The 22070-nt window shown below is 48.9% G+C and overlaps 1 protein-coding gene and 1 long non-coding RNA gene across 2 annotated transcripts; both read right to left on the reverse strand.

Annotated features, from left to right (window-relative positions):
* DLST (dihydrolipoamide S-succinyltransferase) lies at window positions 1-18532 on the reverse strand. Its single transcript, XM_019518802.1, has 15 exons — window positions 18261-18532; window positions 16431-16464; window positions 15165-15213; window positions 14671-14726; window positions 10177-10251; window positions 9525-9580; window positions 9004-9115; window positions 8078-8239; window positions 7711-7784; window positions 6850-6947; window positions 4753-4883; window positions 3904-3977; window positions 2884-2967; window positions 1811-1978; window positions 1-1217 (listed from the first exon to the last, which is right to left on the reverse strand). Exons 1-15 carry the CDS (start codon window positions 18306-18308, stop codon window positions 1083-1085), a joined length of 1356 nt encoding a protein of 451 aa, XP_019374347.1. The 5' UTR covers window positions 18309-18532; the 3' UTR covers window positions 1-1082.
* Window positions 15221-16423, reverse strand: LOC109298621. Its single transcript, XR_002097665.1, has 3 exons — window positions 15546-16423; window positions 15434-15439; window positions 15221-15335 (listed from the first exon to the last, which is right to left on the reverse strand). It is a non-coding gene; the product is annotated as an uncharacterized LOC109298621 (long non-coding RNA).
* Window positions 18533-22070: the final 3538 nt, after the last annotated feature.

The following is a 22070-nucleotide window of genomic DNA, read 5'->3' on the forward strand; positions in this document are numbered from 1 at the left end:
GTTGTGTTAAATACTTTAATTACAAGTTCTGTGTAGAGGGTAAGAGTAATAGACCCTGCAGGCACTAGCAACCCCCTCACTCACATGTGCGTGCTACTGGACTAAAGGTATGTCCTCCCCCTTCCCCTCCACCCCCATCAAACCAGCAGCTTTGGGCTAGGATACACATTTTTACTTGGGGACTTGGCCCTGCCCCCAACAGTCTCATGGCACAGGGCAAGCCAGGCCCTTGTACACAGGGAGTCAACAGTTTCATTCATCAACACTGGGCTGTAATCATTCAAGGACAGCTGCAAGGGCTGTTTATATAACCAGATCCACTGGTAGGTAGTGGACTGAGGGATGGAACTACCTTTGCAGGTGGTGGTCACTAGTCCTGGTAGGTATTAAAAGCCCAGGCTAGACAGACATCTTGCATCAGAGAGACCAGGCTAGAAAACAATGAAGCCTCAGAGTCAGAGGGAGGGGACAGCAGAACCAGAGAGGGAACAGGAGCCCAAGTCCTAATAGGTGCCTTTAACCAAGGTGGCAAGGCCCCCTGCAAGCACCACAGCACGGCTCCAATCACCAGAGCAGGACAGGAATACGATCCAAACCTGCCTAAGTCAGTGTGGGGACCCCACACTGACTTGGCAGGGCAGACCAGTGGGAGATGCTGTGTCCCTGTACATTGTAAAGCAGCAGCCTCTTTTCCTTCACTCCCAGTCATTTCAGCACTGAGAAGTAAAGCTGAACCAGCAGAGGGACAGTGAAGAAAGGGCAGCCTAGCACTGCCATCACCAGCAGGTTCTGTTCCCATCTGCTGGGTCAGGCTGGAAGTGATTGCATGAGTGCTGGGGGGGGAGGGGGAGACTACAGAAGTGGTACTGGGAAGCTCACGATATTTGGTAGTTTGCTCTCTGTGCCAGCCCTAGCAGGTAGACAAGGAGGTAGGAGCTACACTCACGGCTCCCTCTAAGATGCCTCCAGCCACAGGTGAGGGAGGGAGACTGGAGAGCCCCTGCCAATCCCTGAATGCCTGTTATTGCCCGTGCTGGTGCTGTGTCCCTGCCCTGCTTGGGTTGTACGGGGGTGCAGCTGCTCTAGAGATCGAGCAGCAGTATACGGGGATCCTCCACTGCTGCCTTGATCTTGCGCAGGAAAGTCACTGCCTCTCTGCCATCAATCAGCCGGTGATCGTACGTCAATGCCACAAACATCATGGGCCGCACCTCGACCTACAGAAGAGAAGTAGGGAGTGAGAGCTCAACCTTCCCTTCGCAGACTTCCAGCTCAGAGGGGAGGGAAACTGCTTTTCCTGGGGCATAGCAAGGCACAGACCTCTCCCAGAGGGGTCAGTCTAGTAGGCAGACATGGCTCAGCACTGCAGCCTCCTTTGCAGTAATTAAGTACCAGCTCTGGGTGGGTCTGTACAAGGCATGGGAGCATGCTGTCCCTCTAGGGAGCTGACCTCTACCCTGAGATTGCAGCTGCCCTCTCCCTGCAGCATGAGGGGCGCCCCTGATATCCTTCCAGCAACCACTGGATACTTCTGCTCCATCTGCTTCCCAGCTCTCCGGCCACAGGGAAAAGAGGGAAGCCATGCACCTATCCTCTGGACACCACTAGATCAGTACTGTCAGCTTCACAAGCAGGAACCCACAAAAGGGCTGAGCACCATTCTTCCCTGCAAGTCAGTACACAAGCTTCTGGGAGGAGGACTGCTGCCCAGCTTGCAGCTCATTTTGAGAGGCTGCGGCTGCCAGGGTCCCTCCCACCACAGAACCCTTCACTTCTGCTCAGCTCAAACTTTCCACACAGCTGCACCTACTTTGCCTCCAACAGCAACAGGCCTGTCAACAATGGCATGCATTCCTAGTATGGCAGACTGAGGGGGGTTGATGATGGGTGTCCCAAAGAGCGACCCAAAGATTCCTCCATTACTGATAGTGAAGGTGCCGCCATCCATGTCTTCAATGGCCAGTTCATTTTTTCGGGCCTAAAACAAGAACACAATCTTAGAAAACTGCTTAAACTGAAGTCACACAGGACAAGGGATGCAGATCTGTCAATATGTTCCCTAATGTTCTCAGTCAAGACCGGTTCTCCCTGCATCCTTCCTAATGAGTGACAGATGCAGACATTTGGATGGAATTACTAGAAAACATAACCTTTTAAGTTTAAGGGCTAGAGAGAGACACCTGACTTCACGGATAATGTTTCACCCCCATGAAACAGGCAACTGGTTGAGAAGAGGTAACAACAAATTACAATCATCACTAGCAGAAGAGGAGTCATTATGCAAAGGAGGCACTGAACTGCCACCTTTCAATATGGTCACAACTGTGATCAAGTCTCAGGTACTCAGGGAGGTGGGGTCCATCTGTACATCAGCTGACTCTGAGCCAAGACTGATGCACTCAAGGGACTGACAGTCACTAACGAGAGAAGCAGAAAATAAACAGGCTCTATCCCCATCTGCACTTACTTGCAGGGAGATCCAACATTTGTTCTGGAGACAGGATTCTCTTCCCTTAATTCAGGGAACCTGCTTTGATTGCAGGCTGGTCTAGGGAATTGTGTCCCAGGACAGGAAAACAGGCCTCAGTCTCTAAGGCAAGGGGGGGGCAATGGCTCCAAGGAGTCCAAATCTGTGTTGTTTTAGAAGGGGCTGCCCATAAAGTGTGATCAGAGCTAAAGCAGGTACAACACCAGAGGTGTTTAAGTCAAGCAACAAGTTGAGGGGCCAGAGACCAATCCACATGTATCCACTCAAAAGTCCCTGCCAGAAATTAACTTCCCTCTGGAAGACTCTGTCAGCTCTTGTTCCTTTCCTTTTTGTCCTCCTGGCTAAAACTATATACCCAGCGCATGCCCTCCAGCCCCAACTCCATCTTTCATTACCTTCTCTCCCAACTCACTGATGGTTCGCTCAATGTCAGCAAAGTTCATAGTTTCTACATTCCTGATGACGGGGACCACGAGACCCTGTGGGGGCAGACAACCTATTCAGAAAGTCCAATGCAGCAGTGAACACTTTACCTAGGGCTGGGGCCACTTGCTTTTGTGAAGGTAATCACTACTCTTTGCTTACAGCATAGCAGAATGGAGAGTGTAGAGACCCATCTTCTGCCAAAGGCTGGATACCCAGCCATGTAGCCCAGGGAATGAGGCAAGAAGACAAGATGCTGAGTTAAGACAGGCTGGTGGTTTAAACTAGTGATTTAGTGACAGAAGTATGGACACTTCAATCTGCCTGGATCCCAACTTCATCTTCAAAATGAGGGGGATGAGGTGCAAAGGGGAGCCAACTTCACCTCCTGCCCTCCTGGACAGGATAGCTGATAACATGAGGAGAAAGGCAGGGTGCATACTCAACTCAGATCCTGGGAGAGTCCAGAGCACCCACTGCCACTTTGCTTCCTGATCTATAAAGATGTGCTGCAACATTAGCCATCCTTTCTTTTCATACCTGGAATCTGTGGCATGCCCTGCTCAGGGACAGCTATTTCTGAAGTGGCAGCATCTGGGTTTACAGATGTAGTGATGAAGTAAGGTGTGATGAGGCAGTTTTCTGACTTTCTCTTGCATCTGAAGGCTGGTTTCTAAACATGCAGCCAGGATACAGTTTCTTCCACCTCACAGCCTGGTAGGCCCACTTCAGTGAGGCCAAGACAATCTGGCCTCTCCCATTAACCTACAAGATCTGGGGTGACCTTTACTCTCTCTTCTGGGGCTGAGGAGAGTGGCAAATAACATTTCCTAACCCCTACTGCGAGGCCAGGCAGTTCGGTCGGGCCACCAGAGTTTCACTGGAATAGCTGGCACACTAGCGAGCCAGGACTTAGCCATGTAGCTAACTATATCCACCCAACAGGACCTGGGCTGTAAGCTGGACCAGGGAAGAGAGCCCCCATTGCCTACCCTAGGAGTTGCCACAGCAACGCTGATATCCACATAGTCCCTGTACACAATCTCTTTGGTTGTGTCATCAATCACTAGGAGAGACAGGAAAGGAGTCAGTATTACACAGAAAATCTGAGACCTGGGACTCTGCAGGCATGACAGACCCGGCCACAGACAGACAGCAACTTGCCCATCTCTAGCTCCTATGCTTTAAAATGTAGCTCCAGCAGAGGGGTCCAACCCTTTATAGCAGCACAGAAAAGAAGGTGGCTGGAGACAAAGGGAGCTGCACAGATTCAGTGACCCTCTTATGAAACATGCTTACAACCCTGCGTGTTCCTTTGCCCACAATTCTTTGCCACACATCTCCCCAAGGGCTCGACTGCCGCCAAAGGACAATGGTCATCCCAATGGGATACAGAAGGATTGGGCCTCTGGACAAGCTAAGCGACACATATTAATACACCCTGTTCCCACTCCGTCAGTCCTGAAAGCCCAGGCTGGGATTGTGGTGAAGGGGCCCTCCTAGCACACCAGCAAGCAGATCAGCCTTCAGCCTTCTCCAGTGATCTAACCAGGGTGGGGCAAGTGGGGCAACTGCCACAGGCAACGATGAGAGGAGGGGATGAAATCACATGGCTGCTGCTGGTAGCCACATGATCACAACTGCTTGGAAACCAGAAGTTGCCAATGCTCCCGTGTCCTGGGTGCCCAGCTATGTCCCTCCACTACTGGCCTTTTCCTTCTCTATTCCTCACGTGTTTTAATAACTTTAGAGCCTTTTTATCTACCTAGGGGCTTCTGAAGCATATAGCCTGAAGCACAGTATCAGATCTCTGTATGCTACTAGGAGGGGCTGTCACTCACCTGCATTCACAACAGGCTGATCTTGCAGGGCAAAGGCTGTTGCTTTCACAAAGGCTGACATAAAGCCGAGTTTCATGTTGTGCTTCTTCAGGAAGGAGTCTTTGTGCCGGGCTCGCATCTCCTGAATGTTACTGCAAGACCCACCACAAGAACGTTACCACCCCTCACTTCTGTGCTGGGAAGAGGAAGTTATTTATGTGCTACACAGCTGCCAGATTTCCCATGTTACCCCTGGGTCAATAAATCTCCATGGGAGTCTGACAGACCTACAACAGCCCCTCTACCCACAATCTGCTGAAAAATTCTCCCAAGCTCAGTAGACAGGGTTACTTTTGGCTGTTGGAGAGTGTGTTAGGAATTGCCCCAGAGCCACAAATCCAATAAGACAGGGCAAAACAGCTCAGCTCTGCTCAATACCAAGGACACTGTCTGGAAGGGAAGCAAGAACAGGAACATACCATGTTCCAGGCCTGGTGTTGCAGAGACCACTGCTGAGCCCCTAGGGTCACAGCCCCTCTGTCTGATGTCCAGGGCAGTTACAAAGGAGCTGTTTGCCTTTTTGCCCAGGACTGCCTTGATATCACTGCAAGAATGGCAGACCAGGCAGCAGAGAAGACTTAACATGAGCAGGGCAACAGGAGCTTCACCCTTGTGTCCTGGGACCCCAGCCAGCGTGCCAGTGTACTGGGACTCGGCACAGGCTTGAGGGCTGCCAGGGTGCAAGTATACAATGCTGAGTCCTCCCCACCCCACCTAAGACTTCCCAGATGGTTATGGAGGTGAGCTAAGCAGCTAGTCCGGCATCTGCTCCACTCCATCCAGGATCAGAGAGGAAGAAACAGCCATTCCTGGTATTTTTGTTAACTGGAATTAAGGCAAGGTGCACAAATTAAACAAAGCTGCCTGGCTTTGGCTCTGCCCATTCTGGGACAATACCAGAGGCTGTGGAATTGTATCATTCTGCCCTTCCCCCCACCCTGGCTGGTGCCTTTAATGAGGCAGTTTTAGGAAGGGGAGGGGGCCCCAATGGGTTTAGAATGCTTGTTTTCCTGCGCTTAACCTTGTTTAGGGCTAGGATTACGGCCCAGAGACATTAGTGCCTCCCAAGACGCACGGGCTGCAGAAATGAAGAGGAGGTTTGCTGTGAAACCTGCTCATTATAGCTTCCTCCTTTCAGATGCTGACCCCAGTAGGGAGCAAGAGGCTTCAGTGCAGACCCTTGCGAGTCGGCAGCATGGCATACGACTGGATGGGAGATCAATCCAAAACAGATTACTGGCTGCAATGAGAACCCGAGGCCAGCGTAAAGCGACACCTCGATGAGCCTCTGAGAGGAGATAAAACTGCAGCACTTCCCCTCCAATCAAGACTATTTTGCCAACCTTATTGTTCTGAGACCCAAATATTTACATGTTTTGTCTTAAGGAGCAGAGTAGGATTTCACAGAGCAATTTGATTTGGGCACAATTTCCCTTAATGCACTGTAACATAAGCTGCCCACCCTCCAAACCCATTAGTGCACTCAGTCAGTCCATGCAAGCTCTTGAGTCGAGAGACCCTCACAAAAGCAGAGCACAGGGATGGGGGAGGGTTGTTAGACCATCTTTGGAGACCTGTGCTCAAAGACAGCCAGAACCATATCACTGTGCAGAGCTCAGTTGGGGGAGGAGGGGGGGTGGTATCTAGGCCTGGAGGATGAGCTACCTCATGGACATCACCTGCACAGTCAACCACACATCCCTGCCTCCAAGGTAGGCACCTGGAGGGTGAAAAGGGAGCTGATGCTGCCTTCAAAATTTCACGACAAGCAAGAACATAAGTTGCTCTAGCTTTTACTGCTACACATCACCAGGTCCCCAATCAAGAACAGCTCTGAAGAAAAGGCACAACAAAAGTTCTCTATGTTGGAGTCTAAGAACTTTTAGCGAGCTATGCACACCTCATGATGGGACAGTAGGATGGCCATGCCTCAAGGGAATTGCACAGATGGGCATAGATTTGCCACAATGTGCCTGAGCTGCATGGACTTTCTTGCCCAACTGTGCACTGGGGGCAGGCCCCAACCTGTTTGGGCAGAGGAAAGGGCATGGTCCTCACCTCATATCAATTTCATTAAAGGTGGTCAGCATGGCACAAGTGTTCTGAGCCTCTTTCAGGCGCTGAGCAATGCGCTGACGCATCCTGTTCATTTTCACCTGAAATCAAAGAGACTGTGAGCAAAAGCAGCCTTGGGTTTGGCAGGGAGGACAGAACGAGGGCACTGTGGCTTTCCTGTGCCTGCTAAGTGTAGCAGCCTGTGCCGTGGGCCAAGCTTCTCAAGTGCTGAAGGAAACAACAGGCCTGGAAAGCTGCCGTAAGCTCACTAGAGGCTTCTCAGATCAGGAAATGGTTTGGTTGAAAAACAAAAAACTGAAGCATGTCAAAGGCAGGAGGTGGGTCAGAACCAAACCCCACTTGCAGCTCTGCTGAAGGGAAAGTTTCGAAGGCTGGGCAACGACCGGGTTAGCGTGAGAATAGCCAACTGCTAGGAAAGCCACAGACCAACTATGCTCTTGGGACTGGAATTATTCTGTGGGCTGCTCACCCACATTCCCTTGAGGTTTGGCACTAGTGGCCTGGCTGCAGCAGCAGCACCAGCTCTTCACTGGTAAGGACTCCTGGATAGCACAAGCAAGCACCCACACTCAGCCATCACCTAGGAGTGAGACACCATATTCAGTACTCCTGTCCTAGAGCCTGTTCTTCCCCGGGAGCTGCAAGCAGCTCTTCTCAAGTCCCACTCCTTTATGTGCACAGCCCACATGGAGCACTTGGGTTGTAAAATTTGTCCACCCACAACAGTCACTGCCTGATTTGTAGGAACAGTCTCCCAATGTACTGGGGTGTGAGCATGTCCAGATTATACTTTATTACTGAGCAATGAAAGCCATTCCAACAGCCTGGCCCCCTGAAGCTTACCCTATGCTCTGATCTGGCACCTTTGCTGGGTCCTGGTTCCACAGCGGGAGCTGCAGTCGGCTTCACTGCAGAAACTGAGACCAAAGAAAATGTGTCAAAGGAATCTGAAGAACAGGTCCTGGCCTGTGACAGCTTGATGGAGGCCCTGTGTTCAGTGAGACATATAGGAGCAAGCCTTGGACTGCTACTGAGGGGAGGCCAGGCTCTGAGCTGAACTAGAAGTCTCAGGCCTGGTACACACCAGGCATTAAGGAAGAGAAACCTCTAATTCTACTTCTAAGGTTGGTTTACTGCATTTTAGTTTTCTTCTGTCTTCCATAGGAAGATAGGGCATACACTAGGAAAGCTGGAGGGGCTGTAGTCTCACCCGGCTTGCTCTCAATGGGCTGGGTTGAAACAGGTGGCACTGGTGGCATTGCAGTAGGGATTGGTGCTGCAGGAGGAGCAACAGCAGCTGCCACAGGTTCAGGTGCAGGGGCTGCAGCAGCAGGAGGAGGGGCTGCTGCTGGTGTGGCCTTGGCAGGAGCAGCTGAAAGACAGGGAGGAATAATGCTTATAAGTGCAAGTTACAGGCTGCAACAGCTGAAGGTCTCCATCTCAGGGACCCCCACCCCGGCAAGCTCTCCTTCTCTCCACAGCCCAGCCTAATGAAAACCATACACATCTATCCTTTGGACTCTCCAAGTGCATTTCAGTAGCACAGAGATGTCCCTGTCAGTCAGTGATACCTGGAGCACAGGATGAAGCCAAGGCCTCAAACATTTAGCTCCCATCCATCAAGGGCAGGCCATTCTATGGTTTAGTTGTGCTCTTTTATCCTACCCAGATTGTTTCTTTTTCATTCCCTAGGCCTAGAGGCATTTCTGTCACCTCCCCCTCCAATCTTTAAACAAGGCCCAGAGCATTTGAGCAGGGTACAAGGAGCAATCTGTACTTTATATCCCAGGTCTCCCCCCAACACCAACTCTTACCCACCAGATTGTGCACACACATCACAAGAGACTCCCCACACCAGAGACTCCCTAATCCTGGGTCCTCTCTCTCCATTCTCACTGCTTTATTTCCAGTCTCCTCTGCTGGAAGAGAGGGCAGTTGAGAGAACAACCGCTGCATTGTGCAGCCCCTTGTTACATTTCAACGGGTACAGTCTTACTCTCCCTTTGAATGCCAGAGGTGCAGGTATAAATAAGCTCCTACCAAGGAAGTAAAAGGATTTTAAATGCTCTACTCTGTCTCTAGTAGGAGACTGGGGAGAACAGGAAGCCCTACCTAATTACATGACCCCGGACATACCTCCAGTTTTCCTGAGTTTGAATAGAGGAGTCCCTCCTTCTACTTTCCCACCATCAGGTACCAGAAGCGCCTCAATCACACCAGCTGCTGGGGCTGGGACCTGCACTGATGTCTGCAGGAAAGAAAAAAACAGCCTCCCCTTTGAGCACTGGAAGCAGAACAGATATTTAAGCAGAAGACCATCTCCTTTCATGGAAGAGAGGCAGCATGAGGAGATGTGTCTCATGCCCTTTTGAAAGTGGGCACCCTCCCCACCCTGAGGTATTTCAAGGTGTTAGAAGCAGCCTCATCCTTTTGCCCAGCTCCAAAGGCACAGCACAGAACAGAGCTGGAACACAAGAAGCTGCCTCCCTACCAATGACACAGGAAACACAGCTCCCACAGAGAAAGGCAAGATTACTTGATGATTTCTTTCCGCAGTGTTCTGCAGAGACTGCCGGCTTTGGAACAGAGCTCCAGAGAGAAGGCCTCTGGGATGCTCCACAAGAGGGGGATAGATAAATCAGATGGAACACTCCTACCTTGTCTGTTTCAATCTCACACACCACTTCGTCTTCTGTCACTGTGTCTCCAACAGCTGAACAATATAAGAACCACTGTGAGTATGGAGCTGTGCTCTGACCCCATTCCTAACTCACAGCACAGACTCCCAGTAGCCTAGGATTTATATACCCTAGACCTGGGTAAGGCTGAAGAGCCTGGTTTACATTACATAGCTTTGCCAGCGGAATTGTGTTTTCACCTCACAGCTGCTTTGCGGAAGCAACCCCCTTCTTTCTGCTTGCAGAGTAAAAAGAGACTGCAGCTACCCAGCAGAGGGCATGTGTAGAGACACATTCATGCTTTCTGATGTTTGCTGTGGTCCCATAAGCAGCTGATGGCTTTCCAGGGTGCACTTCACCCCTGCCACCACAGCTGCCATGGTGAAGCCACGTGGACATGAATCGCTGACAGCTTCTGTGGCGACTGTAGTCAGACAGAGGTGCACCAACAGTTCATGCTGCTTGTAGAAGTGTTGTCAGCATGCAGCTGCGTCGTGCTCTCAGTCTTACGGATGTTAAGCAGCAGGACTTCAGCCAACTAGCTCTAACCTGTTCCTAGGGCTGCCCAATAAAGTGTGGAAAACCAAACCACTAACGGTGCCAAAAGCCCAAGGGGAGGGCCACTTCTTACCTTTTTCCCACCTGACATCTCCCTCTGTGACCGACTCTGCAAAGGCTGGAGTGTTCACTGTAACCACATCGTTCCCTGTGGGAGAGACACACATGGAGTGACAAACACAGAGATCAGTGCAATGCTGCCCACTAGGATTCCCTAGAACTGGTGATCAAGAAAAGTCAGATGAAGCCAGGAAGCTGGCAAACATGTCTGACAGTCTGATAGCAGCAAGCTGGTCCCATCAGATAGGAAGTCTTACAGGATAGATTTGATTTAAATCAAGACTTAAATCACAATTTAAAACACTGGTCAGGAAGCTTTGATTTACTTATTGTTTTCTACAAAAAGCACATTCTTGTTTGATAAAACCTTAATACATATTATTCACAACTCAAGAAATAAATGTAGGTTTCTTTTTTAGAAGGTACATACTATATATTTTAAAAGTGATTTATTTTGATATTTTTCAGATTAATTTTGCAGCCACATAAGAAAACTGAATTATAATTTGGTTGTTTTATTTACCAAAGCTAACTGAATCACATGTTTGTGAAATCACTGGAAGGTGAACCAACTCTAATTCACTAGATTAATCATGGCTATTTGGGGGATATTGCCACACTGTATTAGGAGGACATCAAATGAGCACTGCAGTCATGTTATGAGCTTGGGGCTTTTTTCACTTTCTTCTAGATTTCATCTCATCTTCGATTTTTTTTCTCTTACAGTCTGGCAAGCCTGCTGCCATGATACGTTTTCCCTTCTACCCCACTCCCTCACTAGATCTCAAATCAGTGGAGAGGCTATACTCAGAAATGTATCCCTCATGACTTCTGGAATCTTCTGCTCCAAATGTTTCTCTTTTGTTTCTATCGCCCCTCCCTCCTTGCATTTATATCCAGACTCTTCCTCCTTGCCCAGATCTACTCCACTCCCACCAGTCCTCCTATTCATTTAACTTCTTGAAGCTTTGAACTTTTAGAGAGAGGTCAGGGCTTGACTCTGTACACAAACTTGCAGAGAGACAATAGGGCTGATGGGTAGGTAACAGGTCTGTTATGTCTCATCTCTTGTGCAACTGGGGTTACAGCTAGCAAGGGATGTGAAGGGTAACAAGAAGGGTTTCTACAAGTATGTCAGTAGCAAGGGAGAATCAGAGAAAGTGACTGGTGGAGGCAACCTTGTAACAGAGAATGCAGAAAAGGCTGAAGTGTTCAATGCCTTTTTTGCCTCAATTTTTACAGGCAGGATCTGCTCCTAGACTATTGCACTGGGCAGCACAGTTTGGAGAGCAGGTGAGCAGCCCTCAGTAGTGAAAGAATAGGTTAGGGACTACATAGAAAAGATGGACATGTACGGGTCCCTGGGGCCGATGGGATGTACCTGAGGGTGATGAGGGAGTTGGCTAATGTGATTGCAGAGCCGTTGGCCATCATCTTTGAAAACTCATGGCAATTAGTAGGGGCGCACCAATAGAGAATTTAGGGGCCGATATGGCTCCTTAAAAATCTGCTATCTGTATTGACCAATCCCAATATGCAGCCAGACAGCGGAGAGCAGTGTCTTGCTGGTAAGTCTGTTGTGGGGGAAGGGCCAAGGAAAGGGGTGTGAAGGCAGATCAAGGTCCCTGCAATGAGGGAGGGAGTGGGACTGGGGCAGGGGCAGACACTGCACAGTGGGGGTGGAGTACAGGACAGAGGCATGAGTGGTTCCCACCACTGCGCACACCTTGGAAGGGCATGGTGGGGACATGTGCCCCCAGATCTGCACACAGGGCAAGGCCAGACTGCTGCTGTGGGCTGGGGCAGCACCGGGCTTTTCTGGCTGAGGGCTGGGCCAGACTGCACTCAGGATGGCAGCACTGGGAAGGGCACATGGGCGGCGGGGGGGGATGCAGGTACCCCAAAATCCACTGTAGCCCCCTCAAAATCTCCTCCCAGCGCCATCACTACCCTTCCCAAGCACAGCCGCAGCTGAGAAGTACCTGATGCCAGCACCAGGCCCAGCCCGAGCCTACACCCACAGCAGCAGCCCGCCCTCTCCCTGCATACAGATACAGGGGCACATGCTTCCCTCATGCCCTCCTGGGGTGTGCGCAGTGGCAGAAGCCGTCCCCCTCAACCGCACAAGCTGCTTGCAGCTCCATCCTGCACCCCACCCTGCCTGTGCAGTGCCTGTCTCTGCCCCAGCTTCGCTCCCTCCCTCACTGCTGGGGCCTCGATCTGCACCCCCCACATCCCTTCCCTCACAACAGACCTACCAGCCAAACCTGGCTGCTCTTCACGCTGTTGGGCTGTGCTCCTGGCTGCCTGTGTGCTGTGCTGCAGTTGCGCATATGCATGGGGGATTTACCAGTGGCATTATCAGTCACATCAGGCAAAAAAAAGCCGATTGCCGATACACTCAATTTTCCTTATATCAGTGCCAATCTGATATGGGACAGATGTGTACCTCTAGCAATCAGGAGAGGTCCCAGATGATTGGAAAAGGGCAAACATAGTGGCCATATTAAGAAAGGGAAAAAGGAGGATCCAGGGAACTACAGACCAGTCAGCCTCACCTCAGTCCCTCGCAAAATCATGGAACAGATCCTCAAGGAATCTATTTCTAAGCACTTGGAGGACAAAAAGGTGATTAGGAACCATCAGCATGGATTCACCAAGAGCAAGTCATGCTTGACCAACCTGACTGCCTGCTATAATAGGATTACTGATTCTGTGGATGCGAGGATACTTGTCAATGTGGCATACTTTGATTTTAGCAAGGCTTTTACTACCACCTCCCACAACATTCTCCCAGGCAAGCTAAGGAAGTACGGGCTAGATGAATGGACTGTAAGATGGACAGAAAACTGTCTGGAGCACTGGGCTCAAAGAGTAGTAATCAATTGCTCAAAATATAGTTGGCAGCCGGTAACAAGTTGAGTGCACCAAGGGTCAGTCCTGGGGCCAGTTTTGTTCAATATCTCCATCAACAACCTAGAATATGGCATAGAGTCCACCCTCAGCAAGTCTGCAGATGACATCAAGCTGGGGTGGGCTGGGGTGGGGGGGAAGAAATAGTAGATATGCTGTAGGGTAGGACTAGTGACCTAGACAAACTGGAGGATTGAGCCAAAAGGAATCTCATGAGGTTCAACAAGGACAAGTGCAAAGCCCTGCAATTAGGATGGAATAATCCTATGCACTGGTACAGGCTGGGGCTGACTGGCTGGGCAGCAGCTCTCCAAAGAAGGACCTTGGGGTTACAGTGGACAATAAGCTGAATGATCCAGCAGTGTGCCCTTGTTGCAAAGAAGGCTAAAGACATACTGGGCTGCACTGGTAGGAGTGTTACCAGTAGGTCAAGGGAATTATTCCCCTCTCTTCAGCACTGGTGATGCCACATCTGGAGTTTTGCAGCTATGTAAGAAAACTGTTCCGTTTTGGGCCCCCCACTACAGAAAGGATGTGGACACACTGGAAAGAGTCCAGTAGAGGGCAACAAAAATGGTAAGGGGGCTGGGGGACATGACTTATGAGGAAAGACAGAGGGAACTGGGTTTATTTATTTTAGAGAGGAGGAGACTGAGATGGGACTTAATAGTGCCTTCAACTACCTGAAGTAAGGTTCGAAAGAGGATGGAGCTAGACTGTTCTCAGCGGTGGCAGGTGATAAAACAAGAAGCAATGGTGTCAAGTTGCAGCAAGGGAAGTTTAGATTAGATATTAGGAAGGATTTTGTCACTAGGAGGGTAGTGAAACACTGGAACAGGTTACCCAGAGAGGTGGTGGAAGTTCCATCCATGGAGGTCTTCAAAACCTGGCTAGACAGAGCTTTGGCTGGGATGACCTAGCTGGGGACAGTCCTGCTTTGAGCAGGGGGTTGGACTAGATGATCTCCTGAGGTCCCTTCCAACCCTAACTTTCTATGATTTTCTTGCCATATATTGCTGTTAACAAGGATTCTCTCTCTGGAGACACAAATCCACAGTTTGAAAACTAAAAGCCAGCCTCACAGAGATGCTTAATGGGATCTTCTAGACTGAGCACTGAGTCCCATTGGGTAGAGTATTTTTTTAAAATCTTTACTAACCTATAGAGGAGCCTCTGGGAACCCAATAAGATTGGGCCCATAATATAGTCCGTGGCCTGTTGTGACCTATTTATAAAACTTTTCTAAAAAGGCTACGTGAAAATATTGTCCCAAATAGTATATCATTAGAAGTTATAATCCCTATTCCTTGTTGACATCTTTGATCTTTAACATATCCTAAATTAAAACTATCTTAATACAGAGTTTTTTTAAAAAAACATCTTAATAAAGAAAGTGATTAAATAAAAAAAATCTAATTTAAATTAAAAAAATCTGATTTTTTATTTTATTTTTTTAAATAGTTGATTTTTATCCACCTTGCAAAACCTAACATCACCCAACACCAGACCAACACACTAGCTCAGGGCCACATACATGCCAGTAAAGGAGAGAACAGCAGTTAATCCCAGTGGTTCCCAACACATAGCTACTTACTACATGCAGCAGTGGTTCTGAAGTAACGGACAGCGAAGATACTTGAGTTGTTTGCACTGGAGAAAGAGAGAGAACACACAATGGAATAAACTCGCTCTCTGTGGGTAGCCAACCCACATCTCCCATATAAACTGGATCAGGCACAGACTCTACACTGGCTTGTAAACCTGGTTTGAAGGTTGTTCAGCCGCCAGATGATGCGTATGCACTGAAGCCAAGGGTCGCTTTCATGATAGTCTATGTGGTATAGATCTTATGGAGGTACCCAAAGGGAATTCAACAGCCAACTATACTTGGAGAACTCAGCAGTGTTCTTCATAACCCCCTGTAATTCCTGGACCACAAAAGTTGGGGTGCCCATATTTCCCTGAAACCAGTTCTGAGCATCTCAAGGGTTTAATGACAACAAAGCAGACACCACCACGCATCAAGACTAAACCAGTTCCTCCCTCTGACATGCTGCAGCAGACCTCCACTTTCCCATGGATACTTACACAAACTTCCTACTGTTGGTGCAAGCCAGCCCCTGGCCTCCAGGAACACCTGCAAGGTAGAAACCATTTAAACGAAAAACCTTGTTACCCTCTAAACTACCCAGTCACACCCAGCAGGATAACAAGGGCATATACAGTTGGAAACAACTCAGATAAATGTTTCCAAGCACACTTAATGGAATCTATTCAGATTTTAGGAGAGCCTCAAGGAAATCCAGGACAGAGCCTGATACTGCAGCTGGAACAGGGTGCGAGAAAAGGCTGCACACAGGAACCTCTACACCAGCTGCCCTGCTCCAAGCCCTAAGAGTGCAACAGTGGCTTTGCTTTTATTTAGGTTTGTATCGGGGGGGGACAGAAGGCTGGGGGTGGCAGGGGAACACCTTCCCCTGCCACACCAGCCCCTTGGGATACAGATCTTTTAAGAAGGAAAGATACAAACCAGCAGCTTCCCCAAAGCCAGACAAATAAGCAAAGTCAGTTAGAGGGAAAAATCAAGCCAAACCAAATTTTCCAACATAGTAACCTGCTGGCGTGACCACTGCTTGGGGCTGTTACAGTCTCAAGCACTTCAGTATTAGCAGCAAAAAGTTTCAAATTAGGACATGGTAAGGTACATTTACTTCCAAGACGCTCTCACAGGAAACTCAGGAGCAGCACTAATAGGAAAGGAAATATAAATACCATTCCAGCAGTGCAGCAGCATTCCCAAGGAAGCTGCTTTCTGAAATATTTACTGGAAGAGAAATGTGTTCCCTTCCAAAGAACTCCTCGATAATACGCAGTACCAGAAGGCCCTGCTATGCTCATGTTCTCTGATTTGACCCTGGAGACAAGGTGACTTATCCAAATTAAAACCTTGCCCTTTGCCTTTTCAGGGGTGCTGGGCAAATTTCCAGCTTTATCTTCAGTTAGAGAGGCTAGGTATAAGAGTCTGACAACACACAGACTTCCTTAGAGATACACAAGCTCAGGAGGAAGAACCATTTCCAGCTAAGCGATGCTTAAGGAGGTGGATTAAATTTAGCCATTGAAGCAGAAAACAGAATTTACTTTCACTAAGCAAATGTCTCCAGAGAAACATGCAGCTGGTTTCCCTTCTGATCTAATTTTTAACCTATTGCTTCTTTACCAATTAGCTTTATGGAAGCTTGTCTTCGATTACTTCAGTTTATTGTGACCATCAAATCTGATTAGTTTGTCTTGCTTTGACTATTGCTTGAACTGAAAAACAAAATACAAGTTAATTCCAAGTACAAGACTCACCAGACAGAGAGCATCTTGCCAGAGTACAGTTTCCCTGTCAGAGAGAAGAGGGACTATCAGCATTGCAAACAACAGGCAGAACCAGCTCCAGAGGGGATTCTGCCATCTCCCATACTCCAGGCTTTGGCCTAGATTAGGAAGTGGAAGACAGTGTTCACAGGCCCCTATGTCAAGCATGCTGCTTCACTGCACAACACAATCCGCAAGGCAGAGGAAGTGACGAAAGACTTTCAGATCCCCTTTCCCATCCCTCTATTCCAACACTCTTTACCACAGAAGAGCACCTTGGAAGCACGTGAATTAAACTCCAATCCTTGGCTTTACTTGCAGCTCCTGCTGTTGTGGGAGGGGAATGCCAATGTAAAAAGGACACAAGGGACAGTTTTCTAAAAGCCACACTCACTTTGAGTTTGTCACTGTGCGAGAAGGCCAAGGGTGGCTAGATTAGGACGGTTGGAAGCAGCAATTCCACACTGGAGCTGTTGAGTCCCACAGCCTCTGCAGCTCCAATCTCCAGTGTCAATTTTACTTAAAGGGAATTTGGGGGTTTAAAAGAGCCGTTGAATGACATCCTGGCTCTAGTGAAGTCAGTGCAAGACTCCTATTGACTTCAATGGGGCAGAATTTCACCTTTTCTGACCTTCATCTTAATCCTCAAAGTCAAGAGAAGGTTCATAACTCCGTTCAACATTTCAAACCAAAATCAGAATTTGAGACACCGTTATAGCAGATCCTCTCTCTCACAGGTCTTCTAATTTATCTTACACAGCACCTTTTGACCTGGAGGAGCACCAAACAGTTGTAAAAAGTAACACGCTACCCAACACTGCAATAACTCCCTTCTGGAGTGAAACATATTATTTGGCAAATTCAAGGTATCACTGTACGTGAGTCAATACAGGAAGAAAAAACAATCCTACTTTGGTTAAATCTCAACTTCTGAGGAAAGAGTCTGTATATACAACTTGCCTTCACCTTCAGCCAGAACTAAGAGCTCAGCTGTAGCCGGTACCTTGGACTAGTACACAATGTTTTTCACAAATGTGCTTCTGAAAATTCATGTACAAAAGGGAACTGTTAGGGATGATGAAATGTTAAAGACAGTGCAGGGACACACAATTTAGAATATGGAATGTACACAAAACATTTGACTTTGTGAAAAACTGGAGGAACACAAGGAAACTCAATTTAGGGTTCTGGAGCTCTACTGACTCTGCTTTTTGGGCACCAAAACCCCCAAGTGATTTACAGCCACATGTTCTCTGGCTCTTTAGGTATTCATTCAATTGTACAGTAGGGAGCTAATTTCACTTAGCCTTCTGATGCTTCTTTTAGGGTACTTTGTAAAGAGGCAGGGGAAATCCTAGCATACCAGACAACATCTTGCTGGGGAAACAGGATATGCCGTACTAGATTCTGGAAGGAAAACAGGCTTGTGTGTTTGTTTGTGGAGCCCCTGCACTGCTAGGACGTGGCTCACTCTGGGAAGCCAAATAATAATGAATGTCTGGGGAAAAATAAACCCACAGAAACAGCACTTCCTATGGGAGCACAGTCTCTGTGGAGTGCTATAAATCTAAGACAGCTGGCATACCAAGAGACTGTTTCATGTAGTCAGACAAACCCAGGGTTGAGAAACTAAAGCCTTACATGAGAGGAAGGTAGAAGAGAAAGCTCTCAAATGTAGTTACCATCTTATTTGTGCCTTCCTCTGCTGTGTGAGGGTCTCTAAACATATTACTACCCCTTCCCAGTTTATTTTTAGCATGCAGGAAATGGCACTCTCATATACATAGCCTTGGTAGAGGAGATGGCAAACATCCCATTTACAGAGCATATCTGCTTATGACCATACCTCTTCCTGGGGACATCTGGCATTAAACCTCAGGAAGTGGTGTGGTTAAGGACCTTCACAGGCTGAAGAAGCAGCAACAGCAGCAGCAGTTTCAGGTCCAGCATGCCAACATGAACATACTTTAAGAACCATCCTTAACGTGGAAAAAGTAGTAACTGACAACAATTTGACCAATACCTCCCCAGAGTTCATTATCAACGTACTACTTCTCCCCCTGCCTCCCATGATTTCTCAAGAGTGTTCAAACATGCAGGAACTAGCCCAAAGTCAAAGTGACCCTAATGCACAGCCTCCAATCTCTACCTACTTGGGAACTGTCACTCCCTGAAGCACTTTTGAAATCATTCTCTATGGATACATAACTCCTGAAGTGGGCATGGGCATACTGTCATCATTTGCAAATTTCTACTTCAACCCTAGAAACATAGAAAATTAGGGCTGAAAGGGACCTCAGGTGGTCATCTAGTCCAACCCCCTGCTCAAAGCAGGACAATTCCCAACTAGATCATTCCAGTCAAGGCTTTGTTGGAAACATGGGACAGTTTGAATAAGAAGACTGAGAGAAGAGAAACATTCAGCATGTAAATTAGTTTCGCAGTCAACAAGTGACGCATGCATTAGATAATCTAAGGGCTGGGCATCATAGGCACTGACATGACGGGGTAGCGATAGGGCAAAGGAACACTAGGGCAATCAGCCCTGTGGGAAAGGGCCATACTTTGGACTGCTTATAGCAGAGAAGTCACTGCATTGATAGCCAGGTCGTGAATAAGCCATTGCTGCATAAGAGACTGAGTGTATTTATATGCCTCATTGGTTTGTACAGCCAGTTTTTTATATGTAACATCAGGTAGGAAGAAAAGACAGGAGTCAGATGGGACTGAGGCAGTAGAGCCAAGGAGATAGAGAACACTGTTAGTTTGCTAGCATGGTAACATCTTTAGCTCCCTTTGATTGCTTCCACTCACTAAATAGTTATACACTAACTTTTCCCCGCCTAGTGAAATCCAAAGGCCTCACTGCCATCCTCCTGCTGTCAACTACATGCCCCTTTTGAAGAGCATCTTGTCTGCAGTCTTCTGAAGTCCTACCTGTGCAACCACTTCCTCAGTGGTTGCCTCTCCTGGTCCAAGTTGCAAATGTCAGTCCTGTCTTCTTCTGCCCACACACTCACCACTGATGCTCTCCCATGATTCCCAGTTCGATGACTCACAACTCTCTTCCTCCAGAACAGAGTTCTCGAGTTTTAATTCTCTTCTTCATATGTCATAGAATCATAGTATTTAGGGGTGGAAGTGACCTAAACAGATCATCAGGTCCGACCCCTTGCCCTGGGCAAGAACGGGTGCCGGGATCATATCAACCCAGCCAAATATCTGTCCAGCCTCCTCTGGAAGACCTCCAAGGCAGGAGAGAGCACCACCTCACTTAGGAGCCCATTCCAGAGCCTGGCAGCCCTAACTGTAAAGTAATGTCTCCTGATGTCCAGCCTGAATTTTCACTCTAACAATTTGTGACTGTTATTCCCCCAGTTTCCACTGGTCCCCCCTGGTGAATTTGTAAACAGTCACCAGATCCTCTCTCAGCCTTCTCTTGTGGAAGCTGAATAGGTTCAGGCCCTTTAGCCTTTCTTTGTAGGGCCTGCCCTGCTGCCCCTTGACCATATGAGTGTCAAAACCCAAGCTTCCCCCTTTCTCCATTCCTCCTGACTTTGCTACCCTCCTAGCTGCCCAAAGCTACAACTCTGAAGTTCACATGCTTGACTTGTTTTCTATTCCTCACATCCTGGTATTTCTTTCTCAACCACCTCCAAGAATTTCTCACATATCATACTTCTTCCCCACTCTCAAAACTCATCATCCATGTCCCAATTCTCTTGTCTAGACCTCTATGACTAGGGTTACCATACATCCTGGATTGGCCGGGACAGTCCCAGGTGTCATAGGTCATCCTGGCTGTTGGAGAAAATTGAAGTGCAAGTCCTAGATTGGCAGGAACCTGCCTGCACGTGCCCAGCTCTTGATTGACTATTGATTGAGCAAAAGACTCTGCTCACGGCCCAGCAGAGTCCAGACTAGAGAGCAGCTCACTGGCTGGGCTCTCTAGAGAAAACTGAAGCAAAACTCCCAGATTGGTGTGAACCCACACGCATGTCCCCAGCTTCTGACCGACTCTACTTGGCAAATGACTCATGGCTTGCAGCCCAATGGATTCAGGACTAGGGAGCAGCCTTCCAGGTGAAGAAGAGGGCTTCTGAGGGGTCCCTCTGCCCTCCTGGCTGCTGGGAACCAATGTTTGGGGGTGGGGAGGATGGCTCTGGGCTCTGCCCTGGGATTGCAGCCCCAGCCTGCTGGGAGGCATCATACAGCTGCACAGCATGGGCTTATGGAGCCCAGGGGGTGCCCCCAGCTGGGTCCAGCCTCTGCAAGAAGGGGATAAAGGCCAAAGGTGGGCTTCCGCACTGCCCTGCCCAGCCCTGCTCCTGGGAGCCTTGGGGTTGGGGGGGAGGGGGTACACCCCCTATCCCAGACTTCTTTACCCTGTCCATAAAATTACCATGGTCACCCTATCTATGACCACCCTCTCCTTGAACTCCCTGCCTGCCTGTCTCTTCCCATTCTGTTATATTCAACATCACAACCAAAATTATCTTCCTAGCCCAATGCATCCCCCTGCATGTAATCAACTAACTTACAGTTTCATTTTATGTACAGTAAAAATACTTTATGATTGTTATTCTGGTTTTCACTTCTCTACCTGTGGTCCTACCTACCACACTGCAGGGTGCATACCAATAAAAAAAGTACTTAAGAAACTCTTTGAGTTTAATACTTTTAAAATATAAACCTGTTTGAAATTCATTTTGCAAGTTGTGACCACCCACATATTAAGGCCTACACTTATGTTTATCTATTAAAATAATTTAAGTTGCTTAAAACATCTGAATAGAACATGGTGATTAGTGAAGTTGCACCAAGAAACCAAGGACTGGGTGGAAATCACTGCTGAAACAGGTGGAGGTGGAGTCTGTTAAATAAACCAGCTTGACAGCAAGAGCTGCTTCTGCAGGTGCAGAAAATGCTTTCATTCCCAAGCAAAGTCAATTCAAGGACTAGCTCATTTTGAATTGGAAAAAAAATGTTGGGAGATGAGCAGACAGTAAAGCGGCCCTTTTGCCAAGCCGTGGGCACCAAGTAGTTGACAGGCCGAGATCAACTAGCTCTAAAAAACTTGAGGAACAGGATGCTGCTGCTCCAGCAGCTGACAGCGCAGGGGGCAGCACAGCAGGGAGCGAGTCCAGTACAAGAACTAGCCTTTGCATCGCTCCAGGCAGGGAAAACTCTAGATACATCCTTTTCCCAAGCAGAGGTGCGGTGGGAACTTCCCCTGACCCCCCGGCTCCGCTGCCTCCGGCCCCTTCTAGCTCCCGCCTGTTCTTCCAACTCGGGGCCGGGCCGCACAAGCCGAGGCCGGTGCAACGCCCGAGCACGCGCTGCGGCTGCTCGTGTCGCGCCATTGCCCAGCGCAACCGCGTTGTGCTGAACACGGACCCGGCGGACAGCTCGACCCACTACCGGCTACCAACACAGCTGCGGAGAGACCACGACCAGGCCTCAGGACCCCGACTCGGCCCCGGCCGCCCCGCCGGGGCAGAGCAGAGCGGGGCGAGACTGCGGCCGCCCGGGCGGCTCCTCCAGTGCCCAGGCCCAGCCCTCCTACCCCCGCTGCGGGGAAGCGCCACGTGCCGGGGCTGCAGGAGCCCTTGCGGGGGGGGGGGGGGGGGG

Source organism: Gavialis gangeticus, unplaced genomic scaffold, assembly GCF_001723915.1.
Source record: "Gavialis gangeticus isolate Ggan-Ray unplaced genomic scaffold, GavGan_comp1, whole genome shotgun sequence".
NCBI lineage: Eukaryota > Metazoa > Chordata > Crocodylia > Gavialidae > Gavialis > Gavialis gangeticus.

What these genes read in the sequence shown, in the direction of transcription:
- DLST (XM_019518802.1), bottom strand. Translation starts at nt 18,308, where the DNA reads ATGCCAGATGTCCCCAGGAAGAGGTATGGTCATAAGCAGATATGCTCT. An exon ending in ACCAACAGTAGGAAGTTTGT is followed by an intron (nt 14,727 to 15,164) that starts GTAAGTATCCAT and finishes CTCTTTCTCCAG; the next exon opens with TGCAAACAACTCAAGTATCT. An exon ending in TTGCTGTGGCAACTCCTAGG is followed by an intron (nt 2,968 to 3,903) that starts GTAGGCAATGGG and finishes CTGCCCCCACAG; the next exon opens with GGTCTCGTGGTCCCCGTCAT.